This window comes from Esox lucius, chromosome 10, assembly GCF_011004845.1.
Source record: "Esox lucius isolate fEsoLuc1 chromosome 10, fEsoLuc1.pri, whole genome shotgun sequence".
Classification (NCBI taxonomy): domain Eukaryota; kingdom Metazoa; phylum Chordata; class Actinopteri; order Esociformes; family Esocidae; genus Esox; species Esox lucius.
Window position 1 is genome coordinate 28,069,108 of NC_047578.1, and position 26,467 is coordinate 28,095,574.

The 26,467-nt window shown below is 38.3% G+C and overlaps 1 protein-coding gene across 5 annotated transcripts in view; it reads right to left on the bottom strand.

Annotated features, from left to right (window-relative positions):
• The window catches only part of LOC105028270 (probable ATP-dependent RNA helicase ddx6), a 48,001-nt gene extending 24,438 nt beyond the window's left edge, over nucleotides 1–23,563 (bottom strand). The window contains exons 1-9 of one of the 5 annotated variants that reach the window (XM_010900887.4): nucleotides 23,396–23,561; nucleotides 13,789–14,402; nucleotides 13,442–13,681; nucleotides 13,247–13,310; nucleotides 13,029–13,133; nucleotides 11,187–11,316; nucleotides 10,863–11,009; nucleotides 10,655–10,749; nucleotides 10,260–10,382 (exon numbers count right to left, since the gene is read on the bottom strand). In XM_010900887.4, coding sequence (XP_010899189.1) covers nucleotides 10,260–10,382; nucleotides 10,655–10,749; nucleotides 10,863–11,009; nucleotides 11,187–11,316; nucleotides 13,029–13,133; nucleotides 13,247–13,310; nucleotides 13,442–13,629 — 852 coding nt within the window. In that variant the 5' untranslated portion in view covers nucleotides 13,630–13,681; nucleotides 13,789–14,402; nucleotides 23,396–23,561. Of the gene's footprint in view, nucleotides 1–10,259; nucleotides 10,383–10,654; nucleotides 10,750–10,862; nucleotides 11,010–11,186; nucleotides 11,317–13,028; nucleotides 13,134–13,246; nucleotides 13,311–13,441; nucleotides 14,435–23,395 lie in introns of all 5 variants that reach the window. The other 4 variants (XM_010900885.4, XM_010900889.4, XM_010900888.4 and 1 more) reach the window with 4 other exon arrangements.
• Between the last annotated feature and the right edge of the window lie 2,904 nt (nucleotides 23,564–26,467).

The window sequence follows — 26,467 nt, forward strand, 5'->3', positions numbered from 1 at the left end:
GAACCTTTTTTTTTTATTGTGCACATAATGTGATGGAGCAAAATCCCAATGTTCCTGTGCCAATTTTAGACCACCGTCAGAAGAATGGATCTAGAGTCTTACTTATGCAGGTTTGATGTGCAAACGAAGTCAATCATTTGAGGAAGATGTAAAATAGAAAAACACTGCAATAACCAATTTTTAAAAATTGTATTACGGTTTCAGTGCTGACTAATTACCAGCTTGACGTTTGATAAGTTAGCTTGACTGAAGCCATTTGGCCTGCCTTAATTAGCTACCCACATTGTTTCTGAATTCATGTGAGTATTTCTCTATATATGACGATGTAAATTAACTAAATTTGTTTGTGCACAGCAATGGGTTGTAACAGCTAAGTTTGTAACCAGTATTAAGCAAGTAAATACACAAAATGTAGCTGGTTTGGTACTGTAGCCGCAAGCTAAAAACTGAGCCAGAATGGGAGATAATTCACTCTGTTTCACAGTTCTAGCTTGCTAGTAAATGTTACATCTAACATTCAGCATATATCATTTATGAAATGAGTTGTGTATCATGTGTCTGTCTCTATGATGTAAATATTTTAGATATACCTAACTTGCTACAATCAATGTAAAATAAATCTACAAACTAGGCCACAGTTAGTCATCTTCAGTCTGACGTGGTTTTCTATCCTAGCATATACTACATGTATGTACAGGAAGTACTACAGTATGGCTCTTACTGTACTAGTATAGTTTATTCATCACTAAATCCAAATTGTGCCTATAAGGATTTCATATGTTTGTCCACCACTGGATCACTTTCCCTGATGCTTGTGTCCATGTAATAAAAAGCCTGTTTTGTCCTTTGTTTTATATTGTGTTTTGGATTTATGAAACAATGCTACTTATTACAGTATATTGTTATATATTTTGTATATGCAGGTAGAGATGGATGGAGAGGCAGGTGTTGATGCTTGCTTACTAATGTACTAGATTAAAGATACCAGCACTGTCAATATTTAACTCAAACCAATTATCATTCTCACCTTTCTCTGTCTCCCCCTCTCACTCATTTAAAGGTTGCCTTGTTTGTGGAGATCTTTGCTGTCCATTGGTGTGGAGTTCACAGGCATCATTTTGACTTACTTGTGTAATTTATATACTAACATTTTATTAAAAAAATTGAAATGATACTTTGACTTCTAGCAGAGCCTTTTCATTGACAATTCTACTTGAGTATGGAGATTGCTCAGGCCCTACTCCACTGCCACCTCAGTTAAGAACATGTGAGTACCCTGATCCACTTGCACTTACTACACGTCCACGGCACTTACTACTCAGCTTTGTAGTGGTTTGGGGAATAATACAGTAGGTATGTATATTTAAGGAGATGGTGTACTGGTGGGTGATGTCTGACAGATTGTGGTGAACCGGTCTGGGCCAAAATGCCAGAGGAGAATTTTGGTCAGTCCAGCTACAGAAACCAACTTTGTTGTATATGTTCAGGCTATCCCCAGTTCATATGATGAAATGTTTGATTTTAGTATGCTAATTAGCGTTAATTAACTATTAGGCTGTATCTTTTGAACCGGTCGAGCTACAGACCGCAAACCAACTTTTTTCCCCCAGTTTAGGCTATACCTACTTCAAATTAGGAAACGTTTATCGATTTTCCATATGGCAATTAGCGTTAATTAACTACTAGGCTGTATTGTTTTAACTGTTCGAGTTACAGACACAAATCCCACTGTTTTACACGTTTAAGCTATCCCCAGTTCATATGATGAAACGTTTAGGGATTTCACATATGCTAATTAGCTTAAATTGCGTTAACAATTAAATTGTATCTTTTGAACAGATCATGCCAAAGACATGAAACCAAATATTTCACATGTTGAAGCTATTCCCACTGCAAATTTTACATATGCTAATTAGCAGTAATTAACTATTAGGCTGTACATTTTGAAATGTTTGAGCTACAGAAACAGTAGCTGTTGTTGGTAATATTTATGAACATTGTCTCATGTATGCTAATTAGCCTTTCCAGCAGTATCTCTTGAACCTTAAAAATACAAACCTTCCGATAGGTAAACACGACAACCCGGGGCTAGGGGATTGCATGTGTGTAATTACATTAGCTATATTTCCATGGGCTATTCAATTATTTGTTGTAAGAGTGCAAATGAAATTAAGTGCATGTTTATGATGACGTACACTAGGATTGTCAAGACAAGCACAAAAAACTATGTTTTATATTTCTATATCAAATGTTTCCTTCTGGAAATGCAACCGGAATACCCACACTTCGACAACGCACAATAGCAGTGTTAAGTTAACAATAAGTACATTACCATTTTTCCATGGTAATGTACTGAGCAAAGGTGTCTGTCCCGCTTATACCGCAAACAAAATCATAAGCAAACATTTACCAGTAGAAATAACTGTTTGCGTTTATATTCATGTCTTATTAATTCCTTTAGGCTTTTTTCATGGTTATGTTGGTACAGACACTACTCAGTCATTAAGTCTTTCTGATATAAAGTTATAGTTAAATATAGAATGTGCATGTTTGTTTACGTTATTGTTCATTGGAATCTGTGATTTAAGCAAGACAAAGGTCCACATAGGATTTCTAAATATAGTAGATTTTACATTATTATACCCCGTATCTCAGAAATCAATGTCCATTCTGCTGTCCCGATATCAGAAATCAATACATATTGTAGAACTCAATCTAGCTAATCAGAAAAAAGATTTCTAAAGAATCCAGGAGAGGGAAACGTAACAAATATATTGCGTGCAAGGCCAAATATTGTCATGTTACGTTTCCCTCTTCTGGATTATTTTTGCTGGACTGCATAAGCGGAGCTGGCCTAGAAGAGTGAATGTCTCTTACTGAGTCCGTCCGTCCGTCCCTGACTGACTGACTCCTTGTTAAATAGCGTAGTAGTTAGAGGTGCGGGCTATAGAACAACAGGTCCCGCGTTCGACTCCTTTAGCAGTCAACACTCAGATGCCTGAGGTTCAGGATAAAAACGTCGCTGGATTTATGTAGCTACGTAATAAGAAGCCTAAAATAAAACAGTTCTGTTGGATATTAGGATTTGTTCAGGATAGACAAACACTACACTGCCTACACGATTCTCTCGTCTTTTCACTTGACAAAAAAATTAAGTTATAAATATATCATCACCAATATTGATAGATACTCAATGTCATTCATGAATGGCTAATTAGCTGTTAAAACGGCCAGTGGTAAGAGATGATTTGTTCAGAATAGACAAAAACACTGTGTGGCTACAACCTTCTGTAGCTACGGGAAGCCTAAAATGAAACGTTTTTACTGTAGTGATAGCTAAAAGAGGCTTCATTAGCATTATTTTAGCAGCAGGATATTCCGCTGGGAGCAGTCACATGTTCACAATTCACGATTCTCTCGTCTTTTCACTTGACGTAAAAAAGTCAATTATCGTCACCTATATTAACACAGAAGTTATTGTATCAATGTCATTCACGAATGGCAAATAAGCTGTTCAAATGGCCAGTTGCAAAAGCCCTACAGTTAATAGATGCTATTTGTGGTGGAGGTAAACTTAATAAGAAAAGTTACTAAGTTTTACACAATGCGTAATGGCGTCTAGCAACATATTACTGGCTAATACGCTTTTAAAACTGAAACGTTACTCAGTTTAACACAATGGTTAATGGTGTCTAACGAAATATTCAAACTTGACGTGATGTTAATGCATGACAACATTATATCATGTCAATATGCTATACTGACTGCATATTACAAGTGACTTTGGGCTTCATGTTTTAGAGTCCCTTGGAAATATTGGAATATATTTTGGGCTTGTTTCCAAAATGCCCATTCTTGGGCATGTTGTATTGTTTTGATCATGAGGCACACTAAAACTAAGTGCGAGCTGAAATAAAACCTATAACATCGGCATTATTGCCTAGCTCTGGGCTACAATCAGCTACTACCCACTACTACTAGCTGTGATTGTTTCCCTTCCCCTATTATTTTAGTGGCTTGAGGTGTGTTCAATAAATTAACTTTCCTTTGGAAACAAAAACAAATACATTTCCGTTAACTTTGTATTCACCATCAATGTGTTCACAAACATTATGGAAATGTAATACCCATGTTGTAAGCTAACTCCAACTTCAAGATAAATGTTTTGTATGTCAATTGAGATTTTGAACACAACTTCAACATCAGGTACTCCGCCCATTAGAGCAGCCAGCTGTCTCTAATTAAATGGTACACGTGTGTTTAAAAAGGTGCTGGTTTTGGGGGCTTCCTCTGCAGCTCCAAGTTGCTTGTTTTGGGCTTGTTTTGACAGCCCATGTTGCTTGTTTCTCTTGCAATATCTGACAATACATAGCGCATGCAGAAGTCATGATTCATGAAGCACTTGCTTCGCTTTGCAAATGTTGATTCCATCATGGTGTTTGTCAGCTCGTAGAACATTTGAGGCTGACCAAAAAACATCTGGGGCTAGAGCCCTGAAAGCCTGGGAATGGTGATGCCCCTGGAGTGTAGTATATTTCTATTCCTGTTTTTTTTCCTTTTACATCCATAGATTTTTGTCTTTTTCATACAGTTTCTGCTGTGTGCTACTTCCTGTTTTTATTTAGTTTCATTGTTTCATACAAATGTTTACTCTTTTTGTACAGTTTCTACTGTGTTCTACTTCCTGATGTTTAATTTTGTTTAATTGTTTCATACACATTTCTATACTTTTTTTGGTACAATTTCTATGGTGTTCTACTTCCGGCTCTTTTTATTATTTCTTTGTTTATTAAATATCTGCTTCCCTCTATGCTCATTGCCCTTTGCCTCAAACATCTCCCCATATAGTGTGATCCGGAAGAGTATGTTGAACAATGACATCTACGTAGTCAATAATACAATTCTTCACAAAAACATCTTGCCCTCAATGTGTATCTGACAGTCTCATTCTGTTAGTCTACCCCACCAGACCATTTTTCTACTCACCATATTGGAGTACCCCGTTCATTGTTGCTATGCAACTATATTTTGGTTTTGGTGCTACAGCACAAGAGAGACGACTGCACCTTTTTCTTTCCTTTCCAAATAAGAAACCAGGTAAGCCTAGTTCAGCCGGCCCGCAATAGAAAGTGTTGCCCTCTTGAGATTCAAACCCAGGTCGCCCATGTGGAAGGCTGTGTCGTTAAACATGACACCACAGAGCTGTACATTTGAGGGGTGTCAGTATAGCCTTGTCTCTACCCTGAACAAATCCTCTTTTGCCACTGGCCGTTTTAACAGCTAATTGCCCATTCATGAATGATACTGAAACAGTTAAACTGATGTTTCTTATTAAGTTTACCTCCACCACAAATAGCATCTATGAACCGTAAGGCTTTTGCAACTGGCTGTTTTAACAGCTTATTAGCCTGTAATAGGCTTACTGGTATCTACTAACTTCCTAGGAATAATCATAAGAATTGAGCAATTGCTAGCGAGACTGAAGATGAACCTTTCCATGCCAGAAACAGTCGCAATATAACCGTATACAGTTTTAGTTAAGGCTTACTATAACGTAACTACTGTATGTTGTAGCCAGCAAATGTGTTTTGCCTTATCCTTACATGCAAGGATGCGTACTTTGAAAATCCACAGAAGCAGTCGCAATATAACCGTGAACTGTTTCATTTCAGGCTTACTATAATGTAGATACTGAAGGTTTTTTTCATCTATACACAGTAAAACCTAATAAGTTCAGAATCCTCAAAACTTTTGTGGAAACTGATTACATCAAAATATTTAAGTCAACTAACTTAATTTTGTTAAGTAATTACTAAAAATTACAATTTATTGGAACTTAATTGTTAAATATTTAAATCTTATTTCAAGTTAACTGTACATAAAAATATAGAAGAAATGTTCCCAATATGCATTGCCCTTTAAATGAAATCTAGATTTACCACCCATGACGGTATTTGTTAATGCCTGAGACATGGCTATGAACATTTATTCCCTTATTTTGAAGTCTTGTAAGCCCCCCCCCACCACAAGCTCATGGACTGTTCATTTCAGATGCCGTAAAAATATGCTGTGAAATGTCTTATTTAAATCCTAGCACAGTGGCTAGAAAGTGATGTTTAAAAAACAGTAATAACTATAAGGAAATTCCCAGATTATCAAAATAAAAATCTACACTTCTGCTAAGATTTCTGGAAATCCTGGGAACATTTATCTAACTTTGAGTTACACTTAGTAGAAACACTTGAGTAAGAAATAAGTTAGGGTTTACAGTTTACGGAATAATTCATAATGCGTACTTCGCTTTGCCTGTGAGGAGATACGAATGCGGGACCTATAGTTTACAGGTCCGCTTCTCTAACTACTACGCTATTTAACAAGGGGTAGTCAGTCATTCAGTAAGAGACCTTCACTCTTCTTGGCCGGCAGTCTGGCAAAAAGTAGAAAATTAAAGTTTTGAGTGAGTAACAGAAGCGTTCAATTTGCAGTGTTATCTTAATTTTAACCCTTCAGTTCCTCACTAAAAACCTTCCCTTTTGACTTTTCTAGAAAGGAAATAAAAAGGTGCAGCGGTCTCAATTTTTTCATGAGCTGCATGTCTGTTTGAAATGTGTGAAAACTTAATTTATTTTGAGAATTCTCACTAATCAATAGCAGCATTCTAGAATTCTATTTGGGTCTAAATGTGGTCTAAATTTAGAAGTTAGGGGTTCATTAGGAGTTGCTAATGGGTATTATCTAAAGGTTGTCATTTCAAGAATATAGCCTATTATTTGAGGTTCTCTTTAGCACTTCAGCAATAAGTATCGTGTTTCAGTTGTGATATTGTGATGAATCATGATGTATTGAATTGTAACATGTGTATTGTGATATATATATTGTATTGCAAGGTACTTGCTAATACCCACCCCTAAAGATACCGTGTTTGCTACTGTAATGTAAACATAGCTCGTAGTAGGCCACCGTCCTTACTGTTCAGTCTTTCATAAAAATATAACGTTTTAAATCTTTTCAGACTAATATTTCACCATGTCAGTAAATGTAAACTACAATTGCACTCTTGAGTAGAGGTCTGTGTTTAGCGTCTGCTGTTTTCTTAAGTACATGGGATTTATTGTTTTGTTTTAGTTTTGTATCGAATTGGGTATAGAGAATTGTGGAATTTCGCTGGTATTGACTACAACATTTCTGGTATCGTGACATCCTTAGTCCAAACAGAAACTAAAGTTACCTGGCCTATATCCTCAGAGCATGCACATAGATCCAATAAGGTCTTATCTGTAGCCCGTGGCAGGGAAGCGCCACCCATATATAGAACACTCTCCCCCTCTTCTACAAAAATAATTCCACTGCAGCCCCCATTGAGCGAGAACATAGATCTGGTGCGCAAACACTAATGCTGGGAAGCTACTAGCTAACATAACTGTTTGGAAATTAGCAACAGTTAATATGAGCTGGAACCTGCTGGAACAGGATCTTCAGTTTGTTCCGGCACCAACTTTTCACAGATCCGGTCTTCTGCACATGATATGTCTTTTTCACTGTGAACTTTAAACATTCCACTACACGGCATGCACAATTATTAGGCAAGTGAGTATTCTGATCGTATTATTATTTATATGCACATTTTCTAACTCCAAACCATATAAACTTGAAAGCTCATTGGATTGAATCATTTTCAGGTAATATGTATTAGTGTAATGAGGGAGGGTGTGGGAACAATGAATAACACCTTATATCAAGGTGTGCATAATTATTAGGCAGCTTCATGTCCTCAGGTAAAATGGGCCAATAAGAGATTTAACTGATACTGAAAAGTAATATTGTAAAATGCCTTTCAGACGGATGCAACACTCTTGATATAGCTAAATTGAGGTGTGACCACCGGGACAATGCTCAATCACATGCAGGACAATGCTCCATCACATGCATAGAAGTACTCCACTGCTTGGCTAGTAAGCAAGGGCCTCAAAGATGCCTGAATAATGACCTGGCCTTCTTTACCTGACTGAAATCCTATTGTGGACCCTTCGCAAACGTGAGACTTACAGTCAGGGAAGACAGTACACCTATTTGAACAGCACTTGGGAGGCTGTGGTTGCTGCTTCAGTGAAAGTTGATTGTGAACAGATCAAGAAACTGACAGACTGCATGGATGGAAGGCTCATGGCAGTTACTGAAAAGAAGGGTAGCTATATCAGTCACTGAACATTTTTCAAAGGCCAGAAATGTTATTTAATTTTCATTTTGTGTTACTTATTTGTTGCACTTTTCCTAAACATTTTGAAAAAAACAAGGGAGTTGGAGAAATTATTTTTGTAATATATATTTTTGTAATATACGAAACGGCCGAATTCTAACAGTCATTGGTCTAATTTCATGAACCACTTTAAGCCACGGTTGGACTTCTGCTCCGTGCGCGCAACCCTCTCGGTGGAAGCAGGGTCAAACTAGTGCAGCGTTATCTGGTTATTGCGCTCACCCCACTAACGCGATTTGATACAACTTTGTGAAATAACGATTGTCTGTGAAAAAAAAAAATGTCACAACAAAAATACAAAATTGGGGAACCCCAATCGATTGCGGTATATATACACCTTACACATTTTGTAGTAAATGTCAGTTGCAGGTTTTGAAGTAGACTTTTTCTTAACATCCACCATAAACAGCTCACGGGCTAAAAATCTTTTTAAATTATTTTAGAGATATCAGCTGAATCTCAATCGATCCCAAAAAGATTTAGACTTCTAAACTGCCTTGAAGCAATATCTGTCCAAGAACTGCTTGGCAGGGGCTCCATGGAATGGGTATGCATGGCTGATTAGTTGCACACAAGCCTCAGATCATGTGCAATGCGAAGCATCAGCTGAAGCGGTGTAAAGCTTGCCGCCATTGGACTCAAGCAGTGCAAATGTGTAAGGTTTGTCAGATCTTTTTTATTTTATTATCATTTTAAATAAAGAATTGTTTGGCCTAAGCCACTAAGTTCCAGTAAAGGGAAATCTAAACACTGAAAAATAGGACTTCCTAGGTGATTCTTCCAACTTTGTAGGCATTTTGGGGAGGGTCATTTTCTGTTTTTAGCATGATAATACCTCTCTGCACAAATTAAAGGTTCATCCAGAAATGGTTTGGAAGAACTTTACTAGCCTGGACAGAGCCCTGACCTCAACCTCAAACACCTTTGGGGTGAATTGGAATGCCGACTGCGAGCCAGGTCTAATCGCCCAACATCAGTGCCCAACCTCAGTAATGCCCTTGTGGCTGAATGGAAGCAAATCCCTGCAGCAATATTCCAAGTAATGGATAGCCTTCCGAGCAATGGATGCTGTTATAGTCGCAAAGGAGAGACTAACTCCATATTAATGCCCGTGATTTTGGAAGGAGAATCTCGATGAGCTTGTATGCACATACTTTTGGCCATTTCGTAAATGATGTTCTTCACTGGTGTTGCCTCCTTGATACAATGAGCATTTTACATCACAATGCTTAACAGTAATGTCTTTCATTTTTTATGTTAAATATTTAGTGTTGTTCAAGTAGCATTTTTTTATTGTACAGAATATACTTCATATAAAGATAAAAATATATAAATTTTGTCCTGTGGTGTGACATCACAAATTGGACAAATTTTGAGGCCCAAATGTATGAAACTGTTTATAAAATGTAAAGAGACCACTTACATTTCCTGAAAATTCAGACTTTAAGCACACCTCTATATTTTTTTTTAGACCTGATATTAATAATAACAATATTTTAAGCTTAAACGTCAACTAGCAATTTACAGATAGGCCTTTTATTATTAGCCCAAAATGCCGCATGTATTCAGTTAGTTTTAAAAATAACTCAACTATTTCAACAAAATCCCAATTAACCCATTGTAGCTTAAGATCTGCTTTTGTAAATGGCTAACATTTTCATTGATAAAAAACAAATTTTCAAAAGGTGTTTTCCACTAACTGTCTTTTAGAAGATTCTAACAACAAACTGGTCCAAATAATAGCTAGGCTAAAGTTAATTAATACTATGGGTGATAACAGATCGACATTGACCTCAAAAACAATCCAGAATGAATAAACCTCACAGGGACCAGCATGATTTCTCTATAAGACCAAATGTTCCTTTTTATATCCTTGCAAATATGTTTTGTCCCCTTGACTTCATATCACACTATGATACTATGGAGGAGCAAAACAGCTTTGCCCTGCTGTGATAGCACATGGCTGCCAATTTGTGGCTCTAGGCTATGTGCCAGTACTCACCATGAACTTCTGCACACTGATAGGGAAGGTGGCAGAGTAGAGCAGGATCTGACGGCCCTTAGCCAGGAAGCTGATAATATCCTCAATGAGCACCACAAAGTCCTGAGACAGCAGCTTGTCTGCCTGAGAGGGATTTTTTTTAAAAGCACATTAGCAACATTGTGCTGTATTCATGTTTTTCTTTTGCAGATTTCTACTCCTATGCGGCTAATGGTACATACCTAATATAAATGTAATATTACAATTAAAATGTTAACCTAGCTGCAAAAGAACATTTCACACAGCTCCTCCGGAAAGAAAAGTAAATGGCTGGTAACAAGAGCTAAGAGGACTGTCATCTACAGTAGCTTATTCCAGGCAGTGTTTGAAGGTATCACAGGTACTCAGATGCTTACCTCATCCATTACCATCATCTGAACTCTATCCACTTTAGCCACACCCTTCTTTATTAGGTCTAGGATCCTGCCAGGGGTGGCTATGACCACATGAACTGACGGGGAAAAAAAGATTCATGCATGAGTACAGAATCTTGAAAGTTAGGTGATGTATTGGTAATGTACAGTATAAAGTGACTGAATGTGATTCTGCAGTCATGTCATTTACCGGTCTCGTCCAGGCGCATGATGTCATCCCGCAGGTTGGTGCCGCCTGTGGTGGCCATGACTTTCACTCCACCCAGGTGTTTGCTGATCTGGATACTGATCTGGCTTACCTGCAGTGCCAGCTCACGAGTAGGCACCATCACAATGGCTGAAGGGATGTAAATGTGGTGACAGTAAGTACGATATGTAGAGACAGGCCAAGACAATGTGGATTGTCAGAGAGGAAGACAAAGGAGGATACAATTTAATACATTATAGGGGACTGGAGTTTTAGAGAATTAATTGTTTAAAAGAAAGCCAAAAAATAAAGTACAATAGAAAATACCCTGAATATAGTCCTTCTTGAGGTCTATTCTTTCCAACATGGGGATTAGGTAGGCGCCGCTCTTCCCTGTTCCATTCTTGGCTCGGGCAAGTATGTCTCGACCAGATAGGGCTATGGGAATGCTCTCCTCCTGAGAAAGTGACAAACTCTGGTTTAACCGTGGTGCTGCTTCTGACCACCTATATTTTCCACTGTTGCTTGACATCGGTACCAGCGCTACACCAGTGATTTATGCTAATGTTTTCTCTAAATTTTCCTGATTCAACTATACATTGACTACCAAGGACTTAAGGAGGGGCTCAGATGGGGAGGGAAGAGTAAACTATCAACGCGATTTGCCTTTTCTAGTTACGAAAAATAAAAGGCGATAATCTTCTGGTAGTAATATAAAATAAAGCCATGCTCAGTTAAAGCTTGTTTAATCATTATTTAGTTGAATAAGTATTTGGTCAAAACTATACCTTTAATAGAAGGATTTGGGAGAATTCTGAGGTAATTGTGTGTTATAGGTTCTGTAGGTAACGTCTCAGTCACAAACCTCAGTTTTTCTACTGAGTCAATGGCATCATACTACTCTCTGTTGTGAATCTGTGTTTCCCTGCACTGTTGCTTTATTTTCTTGATTTTATCATGGATCTGTTTGTTAGATCAGATGAAAACCATTATGAGAAGCCTAAGACTAAGCAAATTATACACATCGCTATTCAAATAGCACAACATGCTGCATTTTCACAGCACTTAACACATCAACCCCCAAACCCCAGCCTAAGCCCTAAAGTCTGGGGATTGGTACCAATGCCGCGTTTCCCCTGGTGCCAAACACTGCCGTTTTACCCTAAACATGGGCCAGTCTGCCACTAGGCCATGGCCGAGTAGCCGGCTCTCACTTGGTGCCAAGCCCCAGACTTTAGGACTTAGGGAGGGGTTTGTCGTGGTGTGAAAACGCTGCATGTTTTTCTATTCAAATGGCAATGTGTATCGTTTGTTTTAGGCTGTAATGGTTTTTCATCCAATCTAACAAACAAATCCCTGATAAAATAAAGAAAACGAAGCAAAAGTACAGGGAAGAAAACACTCAGAACCGAAAGAGTTGGAACAACCGAAGGTGATACGATGCCACTGACTCAATAGAAAAATGGAGCGCTGAGACTGAGACGTAGCCTGCAGAACCTTTAACACCACAAAATTACCTCAGTATTCTCCAAAATCCTTCTATTAAAGATAAATAGTTTTGACAAAACACTTACTGATTTAGTTGCAGTGTCACGAGTGTAGGTGAAGAAGGAATCATTCGCACGAGTTTGAAGAAGGAATTTGTTTTATTACTTAAGTTCAAACACTTTATTGTAAACAAACTGAGCATGGTGTTATTGTTTATTTTACTACCAGAAAAACATCGCCTTTTATTTTTCGTAACCAGAAAACCAAATTATGTAGATAATTTACTCCTCCCTCCCCACGTGAGCCACTCCTTAAGTCTTTGGTACCAAATATATAGTGGAAACATAAGTCTGGAGCCAACATTAGCATAAATCACCGGTATAGTCCTGGTACCGGGGTAAAGCACCAGAGGAAACGCAGCATAAGTGAGACCTGGTCTGCTAGGCCACAACCAACAAGTTAGGTTATAAAACAAATCAACAAAATCCTAAATATGGCTAAATTGCCAGTAAGACAAACTGAAAGGTTGATGAATTGAAACTCTGTGCCAGCAAGTAGAAAGACCTGTTGTTGTTTCCTTAACCACCAATGAAAATGTTTCTCCAGTTAGGTTAATCTAAAAAATATTTAATAAAGAATTCTGTCAATACAATATCCCAGAATAGATTAACCTGAATGTACCTGAATAGGGGAGGGCTTCTCCCAGCCCATCTCAAATATGCCCATTAGAAGCTCTCGTTTCAAACAGTAGTCCTCAAACTCATTCCCCTTGGTGGATGTCACGTCCTGGGACACCACAAGAGAGGGGGTAAACATCAGAAGTAGAATTGATCAAATTTGTTAAAATGGAAAATTGTGAGCTAGCAAAACAACACACAATGTATTGTACCATTACTTACTGATGTTCTGACCCTGGTGTCTTTGGGAGGAAGCTGTAGGCATTTTTTCCAGTCATCTCCAAATCTGCCAAAAGGAAGCAAAGAGTAAATAGAATACCTGAACACAATGTAAAAATCAACTGGGGCATAATTTCAAAATACAACCAGTTAGCCATTTTTTGTCAGAGGGTGCAATGAATGTAGAGAAATGTGTACCTAATGCCAGTTCCCTCCTGAGCAGCACCTGCTTTCTGTGGTGCACCCGAGGCCTTGCCTGTCATAGAGCCCAGGTGTAAGGGTCCTGATTGGGGAGAGGGTGATTTAGGTGGCCCCCTAAGCTGCCCGTTCTGCTTGTTCAGTCCCATAACAACAGGGCCGAGGTTCTCTGTCCTTGGAGTTGCCATTTCTTCTTTTCTTTCTTTCTGTTTTCAAATATTTTTTCCTCTTAAAAAGCTTCTTCAAAAAGTAGAAGTTTAACAGAGTATTAACAAACAATATTTCTATTCTTTTTTTCTAAAGCTTAACAACAAAAATGTGTATTTACATATACACAGGTCACGTACGTTCAGTTCGGTCCCCTTCAACAACAGAGTTGACTGATGTATGAAAAAAATAAAAATTGTCCTTTATACAACAACTCTTCCAAATGAAGAGATATGTGCATTCAAATGCATAAATATACTATACCGTACCAGCACACAATATAGAAAATTATATGTGAACAAGTATCAAGGAGTTTAAGTCCTGCAATAGAACCTCTAAGGCAATTTGAACTGGGGGAATAGTATCTGCAATATAATCTTAGTTCAAAAGTTCAATCTTTGAGTAAACAATGTTTCCCAGTTTTTGTCAAATCCCTCAGAATAACCCAATCTTTGTCCTTGGAAATGGGTTTTCAAACTTTTGTACAAATCTTCATCCAAAATAATTAGTTCCGTATTTTTCAATATTTGTTTTCCTCTCAATACGTAATGTCCATCCGTATAAGAAAGTATTATCCTGATGTTGAAAACCCAACAAAGGGTAACTATAGTCCAAAAGCTAAAAAGCTTTAAGTTTCCCTTGAGCTCCTCGGTCCCCTCTGCTTCCAGGTGGGTCTCCCTCCTCTCTCAGTATCACTACAGGTCTTCTATTAAATTCTGCTTGTTTTATCTCCAGCAACACCGAACAGTGCCACCTGACAGGAAGCAGAAAAGTTGAGGGAGAATCCTTTCAGAGGCAATGTCAGAATAAAACGGTTAGATCTTTAGAGTTAAGGGCATATTCACACTACACAGGTTTCATTGAGATCAACAAAGACTTTTCACACAATTTGCATTGGCAGGAAAACATTTCACAATGGGGGTATTTCAGAAAGCAGATTTAGTCAAAACCTAGTTGATGGATGAACCTCCGGGCGTATTTTATGTACCTTATTAGCTAACAATAGGCCTCTTTGATGTGGCGATTCTTCATTACTTTATAACATAACAACTCCCGGTTATGTTGTGTGCATCATGTATTGTGAAGATCATGTAGACGGTCAATGTTATTTTGGTCCACGCAAATTATATTCCATGTGTTCTCCTGTCACTTTAAGTGTTAACAATTACAATATAAACAAAATTATATTTAGAAAATCGAAAGAAACGTATAATGTATATCCTATTCATATTGTCTACAAGTTACAGTTTAAGTTTCTTCAGCATGCATTGTAGCGGCATTTTCTTCTAGGATATCATTGGTTTGTTCGAGCTCAACATTGTTTCAACTGCTTATTTTCCATGGTAATGCAATGGACAGGTATTTGCACATAGTGGGAAGTGGAGACATGATCAGAAGCTTTTTTGTAGACTACCTAGTGTAGTGGTTAGACTAGTACTGTTGGAACTAATTCTTTATTTCATTACAATGCAATCCCAAATCATAACAACATTAGATTTTTATTGTAATTGAGAATATTCTTCTATTTAAGATTGCAGAGGATGTTTAGTGGCGTAGTACAACGTAGTACAATTTATCCACGATCATAGCCTAGCTTAGTCAGACACTGGAACTACCTTAGGGGAATAAACACGATTCCAAGTTTTACTCTAGCATAACTTTGTTAACATAATTAAACTGGATTTCAATCACGCATTGTGGAAACAAAACTTCTCATCTGATCTAGTTGTGTACACAATCATATCATAATATGTTTCATCAGTTCCGCAGCAAAATATCATCAACAAATTGCACGTGTGTCATACAGACTCCAGTGATATCTAATCAACGCATCATTGAAATGATCCCAAACTTGTTTAGCCATTATTGGCTTAAAAACGAAACTTAACAGGATGTCCGGCAAATTATTTTTCACGTCAGTCACATGCCAGAGAAAGTCTATGCCAGGGTTCTGGAGAGGAGAATACGGCCGATAGTAGAACCTCGGATTCAGGAGGAACAGTGTGGTTTCCGTCCGGGCTGTGGAACACTGGACCAGCTCTATACTCTCTACGGGGCGTTGGAGGGTTCATGGGAGTTTGCCCAACCAGTCCACATGTGTTTTGTGGATTTGGAGAAGGCATTCGACTGTGTCCCTCGCGGCGTCCTGTGGAGGGTGCTTGGGGAATATGGGGTCCTGGGTCCTTTGCTAAGGGCTGTCAGGTCCCTATACGACCGAAGTAGGAGCTTGGTCCGCATTGCCGGCAGTAAGTCAGACTTGTTCCCAGTGCATGTTGGACTCCGGCAGGGCTGCCCTTTGTCACCGGTTCTGTTCGTAATTTTTATGGACAGAATTTCTAGGCGCAGCCAGGGGCCGGAGGGTGTCAGGTTTGGGGACCACACGATTTCTTCTCTGCTCTTTGCGGATGATGTTGTCGTGTTGGCCCCTTCAAACCAGGACCTTCAGCATGCGCTGGGACGGTTTGCAGCAGAGTGTGAAGCGGTGGGGATGAGAATCAGTACCTCCAAATCCGAGGCCATGGTCCTCAGTCGGAAAAGGGTGGCTTGCCCACTTCAGGTTGGTGAAGAGTGCTTGCCTCAAGTGGAGGAGTTTAAGTATCTAGGGGTCTTGTTCACGAGTGAGGGAAGGATGGAACGGGAGATTGACAGACGGATCGGTGCAGCTTCTGCAGTAATGCGGTCGATGTATCGGTCTGTCGTGGTGAAGAAAGAGCTGAGCCGTAAGGCGAAGCTCTCGATTTACTGGTCAATCTACGTTCCTACTCTCACCTATGGTCATGAGCTTTGGGTCATGACCGAAAGGACAAGATCCCGGATACAGGCGGCCGAAATGAGCTTTCTCCGCAGGGTGGCTGGGCGATCCCTTAGAGATAGGGTGAGAAGCTCAGTCACCCGGGAGGAGCTCGAAGTAGAGCCGCTGCTCCTCCACATCGAGAGGGGTCAGCTGAGGTGGCTTGGGCATCTGTTTCGGATGCCTCCGGAACGCTTTCCTTGGATGGTGTTCCGGTCCCGTCCCACCGGGAGGAGACCCCGGGGAAGACCCAGGACACGCTGGAGGGACTATGTCTCCCGGCTGGCCTGGGAACGCCTCGGTGTCCCCCCGGAAGAGCTGGAGGAAGTGTCTGGGGAGAGGGAAGTCTGGGCATCTCTGCTTAGACTGCTGCCCCCGCGACCCGGCCCCGGATGAAGCGGAAGAAGATGAATGAATGAGTCACATGCTCAGTGTGAACCTACTCATCTGTGAAGAGAATGGGGAGCCAATGGCAGACCTGCCAATTCTGGTGTTCTCTGGCGAATGCCAATCGAGCTGCACGGCACTGTGAGCACAGGTCCTACTAGAGGACGTCAGGCCTTCATGCCACCCTCATGAAGACTATTTGACAGTTTGGTCGTAAACATGCACACCAGTAGCCAGCTGGAGGACATTTTGTAAGGCTCCTGGCATCTCCTCCATGCACGAGACTATTGGGAGACACAGCAAACCTTGCAACGGCATGTATGGATGTGCCATCCTGGAGGAGCTGCAGGTACCACCTCATGCTACCAGTAGTGACAAGGACATTAGCAAAACACAAAGCTGTAGAAGAATCAGTCAGGAAGGATAAGGAGAAAGCAATTGTCTGTGGCCACTACAAGCAAAACCATTCCCTTTTTCGGGGTTGTCTTGCTTTTGCCTTTCCAGTGCACCTAATGTCGCTTTTATTTATATCAAAACAGGTGACACTGATTCACAATCGCTTATGATTCCTAACTGGACAGATTGATACCCCTGAAGTTTAACTGACTTTGTGTTATCCTGTGATGATTATCCTGTGATGATTACTTTTTTAAGAAGTGTATTACCCCCCACCATAACTAGAGATCTGTCTCCTTATGTAGGGGCCAACAACAACAACAACAACAATGCAGATGTTCAGTAAACTTTGGAGATTTTTTTTGAATACATGGCAGCTAAATTCACAATTCTTTATGGAGCATGTTGGGATCAAGGCGACTAACAATGGATGAAGTCACATGTTTATCTGGGGGAATTTAAAGATATCATTTTAAAATATAAAATTACTAAAGTATTTTTGAAATTATTTCTAATGTCTTGGTAAATCAGAAAGTTTACTGTTGGTGCCCAAACTGTATAGTGCTTTAGGGTTAAAATGTATGCTTTATTAAAAATAAACCAATTTATAATGACCTGTCTGTGTGAAAAGTCATGGTTAGGGCTGGGCGATATGGCCCCAAGCTTACATAATGATATAATCACAATCTTTCATCAACATATTCATTTTTATATCCATCTATGCCCCAATTGTTACCTTAGAAATTCACAAAAAGACAACAACCTTTTCTATTTTATATGCTGTTGTTTTCATATTGTTTTTGTTTCAGACGAACAGAAAAGTCAGTGTGTTCAACTCCGGGCCAAGTCATGCGGTTAGTGTACCCAACTAGATGAAATAGTTTCAGATGAAAAAAATAAATATTTGGCATTGCCACTCTTCATCTTTACTACACTGTAAAAAAAAAAATTTTGCCAAGAGATTTGGTTTAAACAAAATGTATTACTTTGTGTAGAGCAGCTTAATTAAATTACTTCACCTACATTGTCTACTTGAATTGAAAACTTGCAATTGAATAGCATCCAGATATGATGAAAAAGGAAAGTTATCACGTGAGAAGGATCAATGAAAAATATTCTTTCCCTCCATCGAATAACAAGACACTAAATGTATATAGTAATAATGTATGGCTTCATATCTTTGTTAAGTCGTGTAGTACTGTAAACCCAAATGTATTTTGTTTCTAAATGTCAAACAAAATTTAAAACATTAGTGTTATACTGACCTTCACTCAATTATTTTAAGTTTAAAATGAAAATTTACCCAGCATGCTCTACTTCAAGTTGATATTTTGGAATTGTTTTATCATCCTTTTTTTGCATGTACATTGACTAATTGTCATCTAAGCAACACAAACATCATACACATCTGTTTATTTAAATTAATCCAATCATGTGGTAAAACAAATATTTTGATCCATCTTGTCTGAAGTTCTGTATCCAATAGGTATTATGCATTCCTTTGCAAGCCAATGCCTTGTGGGTAGCTTTGCAAAACTCTGGTGAACTCTCCAGGATGTCCAGATATCTTAGCAAGAGTGTTGCTTTTGATTTTGAAAACCTGGGCATTTCCTTTAAGTTATCAATGTATTTTAAACATGACTACCTGGCCACCATGCTAAGATTCCAATCTGACAGCACAGCATATTTTGAGGGCATATCAATAGTCCATGGGTGTTACAGGACTGCAAAATAAGGATTTAAGAATATATTAAGCATTCACATTTCAATACTTTATAACTGTTGACAAGGAATTGACAACATGAATAAAAGATAGAGAACAAATGTGTTCAATAACCATGTCTCTGTCATTAACAAATACAGCCACGGGTGGTAACTCTGGAATTCACTTAAGGGCAATGCATATTGGGAAATTATATTGTAGGTGTGGCGGAATAAATTACACAATTACTCAAATCTGAAACCCTGTTTAAATTTTATCAACTGAAAATAATTCTTTGTTTGAAGAATAGGCTAATCATTATTTATTGGAGACAGTTTTATATACATTATTACTATCATTTTCATTCTTGACCTTTTGTTCATCCGCTTATTTAAATTATTTTGACGTTTGAAGAAATATAATTTTGAAACTTGATATGTTCTACATGTTAATTTTCAAGCTGCGTGCATTCTTGATTTTTGTTTAATTTTTAAAGCAATAAAACACCTTGTTCACAGTTCATCACCGTGATAAGGAAACCGCCCCCACCACCCCAGCCCTAGTGGTAGGTCCTTTCTCTGTGAATATTTGATTAACTTAAATTAAGTTAGTATTCAAGTACTATTTTGTGTTTTAATGTTTGGCCCTCGAATGTTCCTCACATTTATGTATTCTTTTAGTTGAAATGAATAGGCCTATACATGACTAACAACTATTAAACTTCCAATCTTGTTTCTTTACATTCAATAAATGAACTTCCAGCTTTTTTCCCTATATACCATGATATTTAAAACAAGAAACCAGGCAAGCCTAGTTCAGCCGGCCCGCAATAAAAAGTGTTGCCATCTTGAGATTCTTACCCGGGTTGCCCATGTGAAAGTTGGGCCGTTAACCACTACACCACAGAGCTTTAAATGTTTTTGCCACTGGCCGTTTTAAAAGTTAATTGGTATTTAATAGTTAATCTTGAATTACATTGATTCAGTTAAACTGACTAACGTTTCTTACTAAGTTTACCTCCACCACAAACAGCTTTTATGTATGGCATTTGCCACTGGCCGTTTTAACAGCGTATTAGCCAGTAATAAGCTTTACCGGTATCTACTAACATATTGGAATAGTCATAAGAATTGAGCAATTGCTAGCGAGTCTGCCAAAGCTATTAAATTTCATGGCATGAGTACGTATTTTTTTTTCATGGCAAAATAACATACTTCTTTCATTCGTGAATGAGGTTTAAACAATAACTATCAATAAAGGTGACGAGAACTAACTTTTTCATCACGTGAAAAGACGAGAGAATCGTGGAATCTACCAGAAATAAATGACGTTGCTCTCAATAGATTGGAACTTAGGTCTTCCACATGAGGCACTGTCTTTAAAACCACTTCACCATGGCATTACACGTTTCAGCAATCGCTAGACTCCATTGAGGATTGTGTTTACCTCCACCATACCCTCTATGAACTGTATTGCTTTTGCCACTGGCCATTTTAACAGCTTATTAGCCAGTAAGGCTTACTAGTATCTACTAACTTCCTAGGAATAATCATAAGAATTGAGCAATTGCTAGAGAGACTGAAGATTAACTTTTGTATTCCAGAAACAGTCGCAATATAACTGTAAACTGTTTTATTTCAGGCTTACTATAATGTAGATTCTAATGGTTTAAGCCAGCAAAGTTTTCGTCTATACGGAATAATTCATAATACGTACTTCGCTTCGCCTGTGAGGAGATACAAACTCGGGACCTATAGTTCACAAGTCCGCTTCTCTAACCACTACGCTATTTAACAAGAGGTAGTCAGTCAGTCACTCACTAAGAGACATTCGCCCTTCTTGGCCAGCTATGCTTACGCGGTCCAGCAAAAATGTGAACGTTTTTAAATTGTTTTAAAGACGTGTTCCTTCATGTTTGTTTACATTTGTCAATCAAAGAGGTAGTAGTGTGGCGACCCTCTCAGTCAGAATTACGCAATATATACTGCATAGTCTACTGTCAGACAGTGGATGAAAGTTATCTAATTCAAGGGAAGATGGAACGGTGAGCTAAGCAAACAGCATTTTGCTGGCAAGCTAACCAGGTTGTCTAGATTTGTCCATCCAATGTTGTGTTGATAAATAGTTCTGTAGCTGACTTTTGCATGTCTACCACACTGCTTCCTCCACATGCATGAACGCTCTTTTCTGACACAAACGGCCATTGAGCCGAAGTAGGATGAGAATGAAACCGACTGCCTTGGTGGACTCAATTATTTGATCATTATTGTTATATATAAAAACAATTATCAAATTTCTAATTATAAAATAAATAGTGATTTAATTAATTTTAAATAAGTCAAAAAGTCATTTGACTTAAACAGAATATACTAACTCATTCATCATTTATCTGGGGGAACAAGGCGAAGACGGCTAGTTCATCTTAGTTACATGGTATGTGGATGTTCTACATCGTGGAATCACTCAATGGGCATCTAGTCAAGGCCCCGGAAAATGTATGGTAAGCCACCCACTTGGCTGTCATGAAGACCAGATGCTGTTTGCTATTGGCATGGCCAGTGAGGGACTATATGCGAAAGTAGTTATCAGCCACATTAAAAAGAACAATTGAAGGATGTCAAGTTTACACCACTTTTTTTTTTTCCATCAGTGAGTTGCTAGTTTTTTTTGTCCTGACTTGACTGGCCTGGGACCGTCGTTATTGTAGAGCCCTGACAATATTTAATCAACCATACTCATTGTAACATCAACACATTCAGTTCACACTGCATTTGGTTGGAATCAGTTCCCTTTCTTTAAGGATTTACATTTTAAGTATGGTATACTCCTAGAGCTCAAAATTTAAAAATACTAGTCTAATATAAAACAAGTGATTTTCTTCTCAGTTTCAGTTTATTTTCTCAATAAAAAGCGAATTTATCCCATATTTAAATCGCACATTATTTCAATACAGGCCTCTCACTGCTGGGCCGAGGACATTTGCCGAGAGAGCATGTGTAGAGAATTTTTTTTAAGAAAACTTCATCCCATCTTTTACATATCGAAGATACAAATAGCATTTCTGAATAAAAACTAATTCTTTCAAGTCATTACAGCCCAAGCACTTATTTCTGATTCTGACTACATTATCAAGGCTGCCAAACTCACACAGCTTACATCCACAGAAACTAATCTTCAGTTCCACACCTTGGTCAGGCATACTAGCATATGCAGTATTTGGAAAGGGGCTTTTCCTGAACTCTTGTCTTCAACAGGGCAGTTGAAGACAAGGCATGCTGCTCCTGGTAGTAGGCGCAAGCAACATGGGGATGGATGAAGCTGATCAGACAAGCTAAATGGCTTGTTATGTATCACTATATCCCAGCAGTCCCAGAAAGTAGCACTATAACTCAGCACAAAAAAATACCAATATTTTTGAGAGAACTGTTAATATTTAACTTACTGTAAGAAAGTATTCATCATTTTCTTTATCCAATCACAAATTGCTGAAAATATTTGATTTTTGGTAATCAAATTATTCAAGTTGCTCATGAATTGTGACAACCCTAATCCACATGTACTGCTACAGCAAGGGTTAAAATGTGACTGCTTTTTTAGCAAAAAAACAAAATTTACCACTGCCAAATAAAGCATAAAACATATCTATTTTAAACATTTTGTTGGAGAGCCATCCATATTCAGAGGTCCAATTCCCTACCAATAATACTTACTGTAAAAAAAGTACAAACAAAGCTCTGATTACTGCAAATAAAAGTAAATCATACTAAACGATTTCAAGCGACAAATACCATTCAACTTGATCGTTTATCCGCTCCGAGCTCAGAAAGAACGTTTGAGAACAGCATTGTGACAAAACATTGTTTTTCATCAAGTCGAATTCGTGCACGTGTTGCCATTACCGTGGGGCGTAACGTTAGAATCCAGAGTGACGAACATATGAGTCGATAAATAATACGAGTAGTCAAGCTGGTGGTGTTTCCCTATAGAAAGGTAATATTTACTACGTTTCGGATATAACAGGAACGTGGCATAACTTGAGGCAAGTCAGCTCGTTCCGTGGCTACATACTGTCTAAACCAATTGAAAAGGTGTTTAGTAATTAGTTAGCTTGTTCGGTGCTCCTGATGTTTTTTTAGCTAGCTAGCTAGCCGAATGTCCATGCCAAACGACGTTAGCAAGCTAATATTTCACGCGATTCCCATTGACCATGACTAATATAGTTAACACTATCTAGGTACCGTTATATCGAATTAAATGGGTTATTTTCCAGGCATCTCATTTGCCGTTAACTTTTAACAACGAGTTGGCAATTAAGTCAGCTTGCATTGTACTAGCTTAGCAACTTGCGCGGGCTATCGTTAGTTTACTGCCTAGCTTGTCGAGATACTGGCTGCTGTGCTGTGTAACGTCGACTTGTTTGAAATCTGTAGCTATAGTATAATGGTGACTAAACTACCTGAAAAACACTTACCTTTCTCTCCCTTCGATGTTGTATATCATAAATTGCTTGCGGCAGATCAACTAGGCCTAATTAGCTAACATTACTCGTTTATCTGTCGGATTAAATTCTTAAATTCACTCAAAATAAGTCGTCTCTATTGTGTTAGTCCTTGCTAATTCAACATGGTCGCCTGTTCTTCGCTCTCTTCTTCGTCCTCTTGTAGGCTTTAAATCAAATGAAGTTGCAAAACGATGCTGCCATCTACTGAAATATTGCAATATGACCAGTTACTATGGAGGTACGTTTGTGTCTTTTTGTCGAGAGCAAACTTTTTATTAAAAAAAATTAAAAAAAATTGTTCTAAAAGTTAAAAAAAAATTGCTATCAAATATTTAGTAATAGAGGGCGAAAAAGTATTTCGAGAATCTAAAATGTATTAAAACACAACTTGCTATCAACCACACAATTTTGGCTGAAATGTTCCATTCGTTTGCAGTGCCTCTTTTTGCTTTTGAAACTTTGGAAAAAAAAGCAAAAAAAGGCCCAAATATACATGGTAATAAAGGCCCAAAGGCCACAACTTCTAAAGTAATCCAATTGCAAACCACAATTTTCCCACAATTTTGTTTTTTGTGAAAATAGCTTAAAACGCTACTCCTATTGCACCTGAGGTTCAATCTTCACATCCTTTAACATTTGGCATCTATGGACCAATGTCTGTAAACGTTCTATAAGCCAGGCAAGTGTGGCAAAAAACATGGTCGCTATTGACCAAAGAACATGTGCATGGGTGTGGTTTTGAACATATATGAACACTACTACTACAAGGATAATGGTATAAAAATTGTTCTTGGTCATTATGATATGACAAAAATGAAAGCATGCAAGCAATTGAATATCAACCACACAGGGACGCTATTGAGGTTTTCTATGTTTGCCAGCTCCCCACGCTCTCCCCATTTGTGTTAGAGTCCTGAGAAGAGGCAGACAAGTCCACCTCCTCATGAGAAACATAATTGTAATTGGGACCTATTAGCTCAGCCTATTAGCTCATGTTTTAAAGGCCAGTTTGAAAATGTGAAAAAGGCTTTGTATAATAGCATAGTCGATGGCCGATATGTTTAACTGATGCTCCCACTTCCTTTGTACTACAGTGTTTCCACATTCACTGAATGATCAATAGTTCACATTTATTTATTCAAGTGTATTTCTTTATTTTTCATAATTTACACATTGTAGGATAATGGCGAAGACATAAACTATGAAATAACACATGGAATCAAGTAGTAACAATAGCAAGTGTTAAACTGCTCAAAATACATTTGTTTAAAGTAGCCACCATTTGCCTTTATGACAGCATTGCAAACTCTTTGCATTTTCTCAACAAGCTTTATGAGGTAGTCACCCGGAATGCATTTTAATGAGAAAGTGTGAATGTTAGAAGTTAATTGTGGAATAATCTTTCCTTCATATAGCGTTTGAACCAATCAGCTGTTTTGTGTCGTAGGATTGACACACATTTGGTAATCCATACTATTGCACGAACATCTGAAATAAGCAAAGAGATACCACAGTAAATTATTACTTTTCGACATGATGTTCAGGTAATCTGGAAGTTTTCCAGAACTATCTTCCATTGCAGTATCAAGTGCTAGGATGAAACTGTCTCTCATGAGGACCTCCACAGGAAAGGTAGACCCAGAGTTATCTGTGCTGAAGAAGATAAATTCATTAGAGTTAGCAGTCTCAGAAATTGGCAATTAACTGCACCTCAGATTTCAGCCCAAATAAAAGCTTCACAGTGGTCAAGTAACAGATATCTGAACATTAACTGTTCAGAGGACACTGTGGCTGGGTTGCACCAACATGGTTTAACTTTTAAACTAGATTAAATCAAGGTTTATCTATTAATCCTGTTGCACCAATCTTTAAACCTAGTTTAAATGTAGTTTACAATTCATCCTGGTTAAATCTAAACTTAAAACTAGATTAAATTCAGGTCTGTTGCACCAGTAATTTTAAACCTAGTTTAACAATGGATTGGCAGATATATTTAAACCACCCCTGGAAGAGGTTTATGTCTGGTTAATTTCTGTTTTATGGACAACATGGCAGCATATCTTCGCTGGATGGGAATAGAAGAAAGAGTTCCTTGCAGGAAAATTAGAGACAGGTTAAACCTAATGGAATTTTATAACAATAATGAGTTTTCCCAGCGGTATAGATTTACAAAAGAGTCTGTCTTATACCTCAGTGGGAAGGTTGGACCAGCTATCAAGCATGGAAGTGAGAGGAACTCTGCTGTGCCACCTCTTCTCCAGCTCCTAGTAGCTTTGCATTTTATGCTACAGGGTCTTTTCAAATGGTTGACGGGGATCTTTTTGGAGTTCACAAGTCCACAGTCTGCAGAATTGTCAGCAGAGTGTCAAAAGCAATTGCATGTTTGAAGGGTCAGTATATGCGATTCGAACCACAGAGGGACATAACAGCTGGATTTTACAGGAAAGCAGGTCAAGAGAACACTGATTGAAAATCACTTTGCAGCTTAATTAGGGTAAGCATTGGCTGAAAATATTATATTTTGATTGATATGTGCACTTGTATAACTTAAACCATACTTATCTAAAATGCTTCTTATTTTCCCATCCATACTGGGAGGAACTTATCTGAAGAGACTTCCATTTTGATTGAAATAAAAATTTTCTCTCACAAATAAATACAATGATATGATTACATAATTTTTTTCCAAGAAAGCTTCAAGTGGATCCTGTGGTTGTAGCTGGCTCAGAATCAGTAGCCTTTGAAGAATCAGGACCTCTTTTTTAGTAAAAGGACCTCTTTTTGTAGCTTAGCATTTTCAATGTCCAGAATGCATATTTCCTTCTCAAGTTCAGTGATTTCCTGGTGAGAGGAAAGCTTTGCACGCTTTTCAGAAGGATGTCTCACAGGTTGTGCTGCTGCTTCCATGCTCATAACAGCTGGCTTTACTTGCTCCAGCACGAAGACAGTGTCAACTATATGAACAAAAAACAAGACATCTGTTACGCACGCCTCCCGAGGAGAGAGCGCAACACCCTGCTACACGTGAAGCACCTTAGGAGT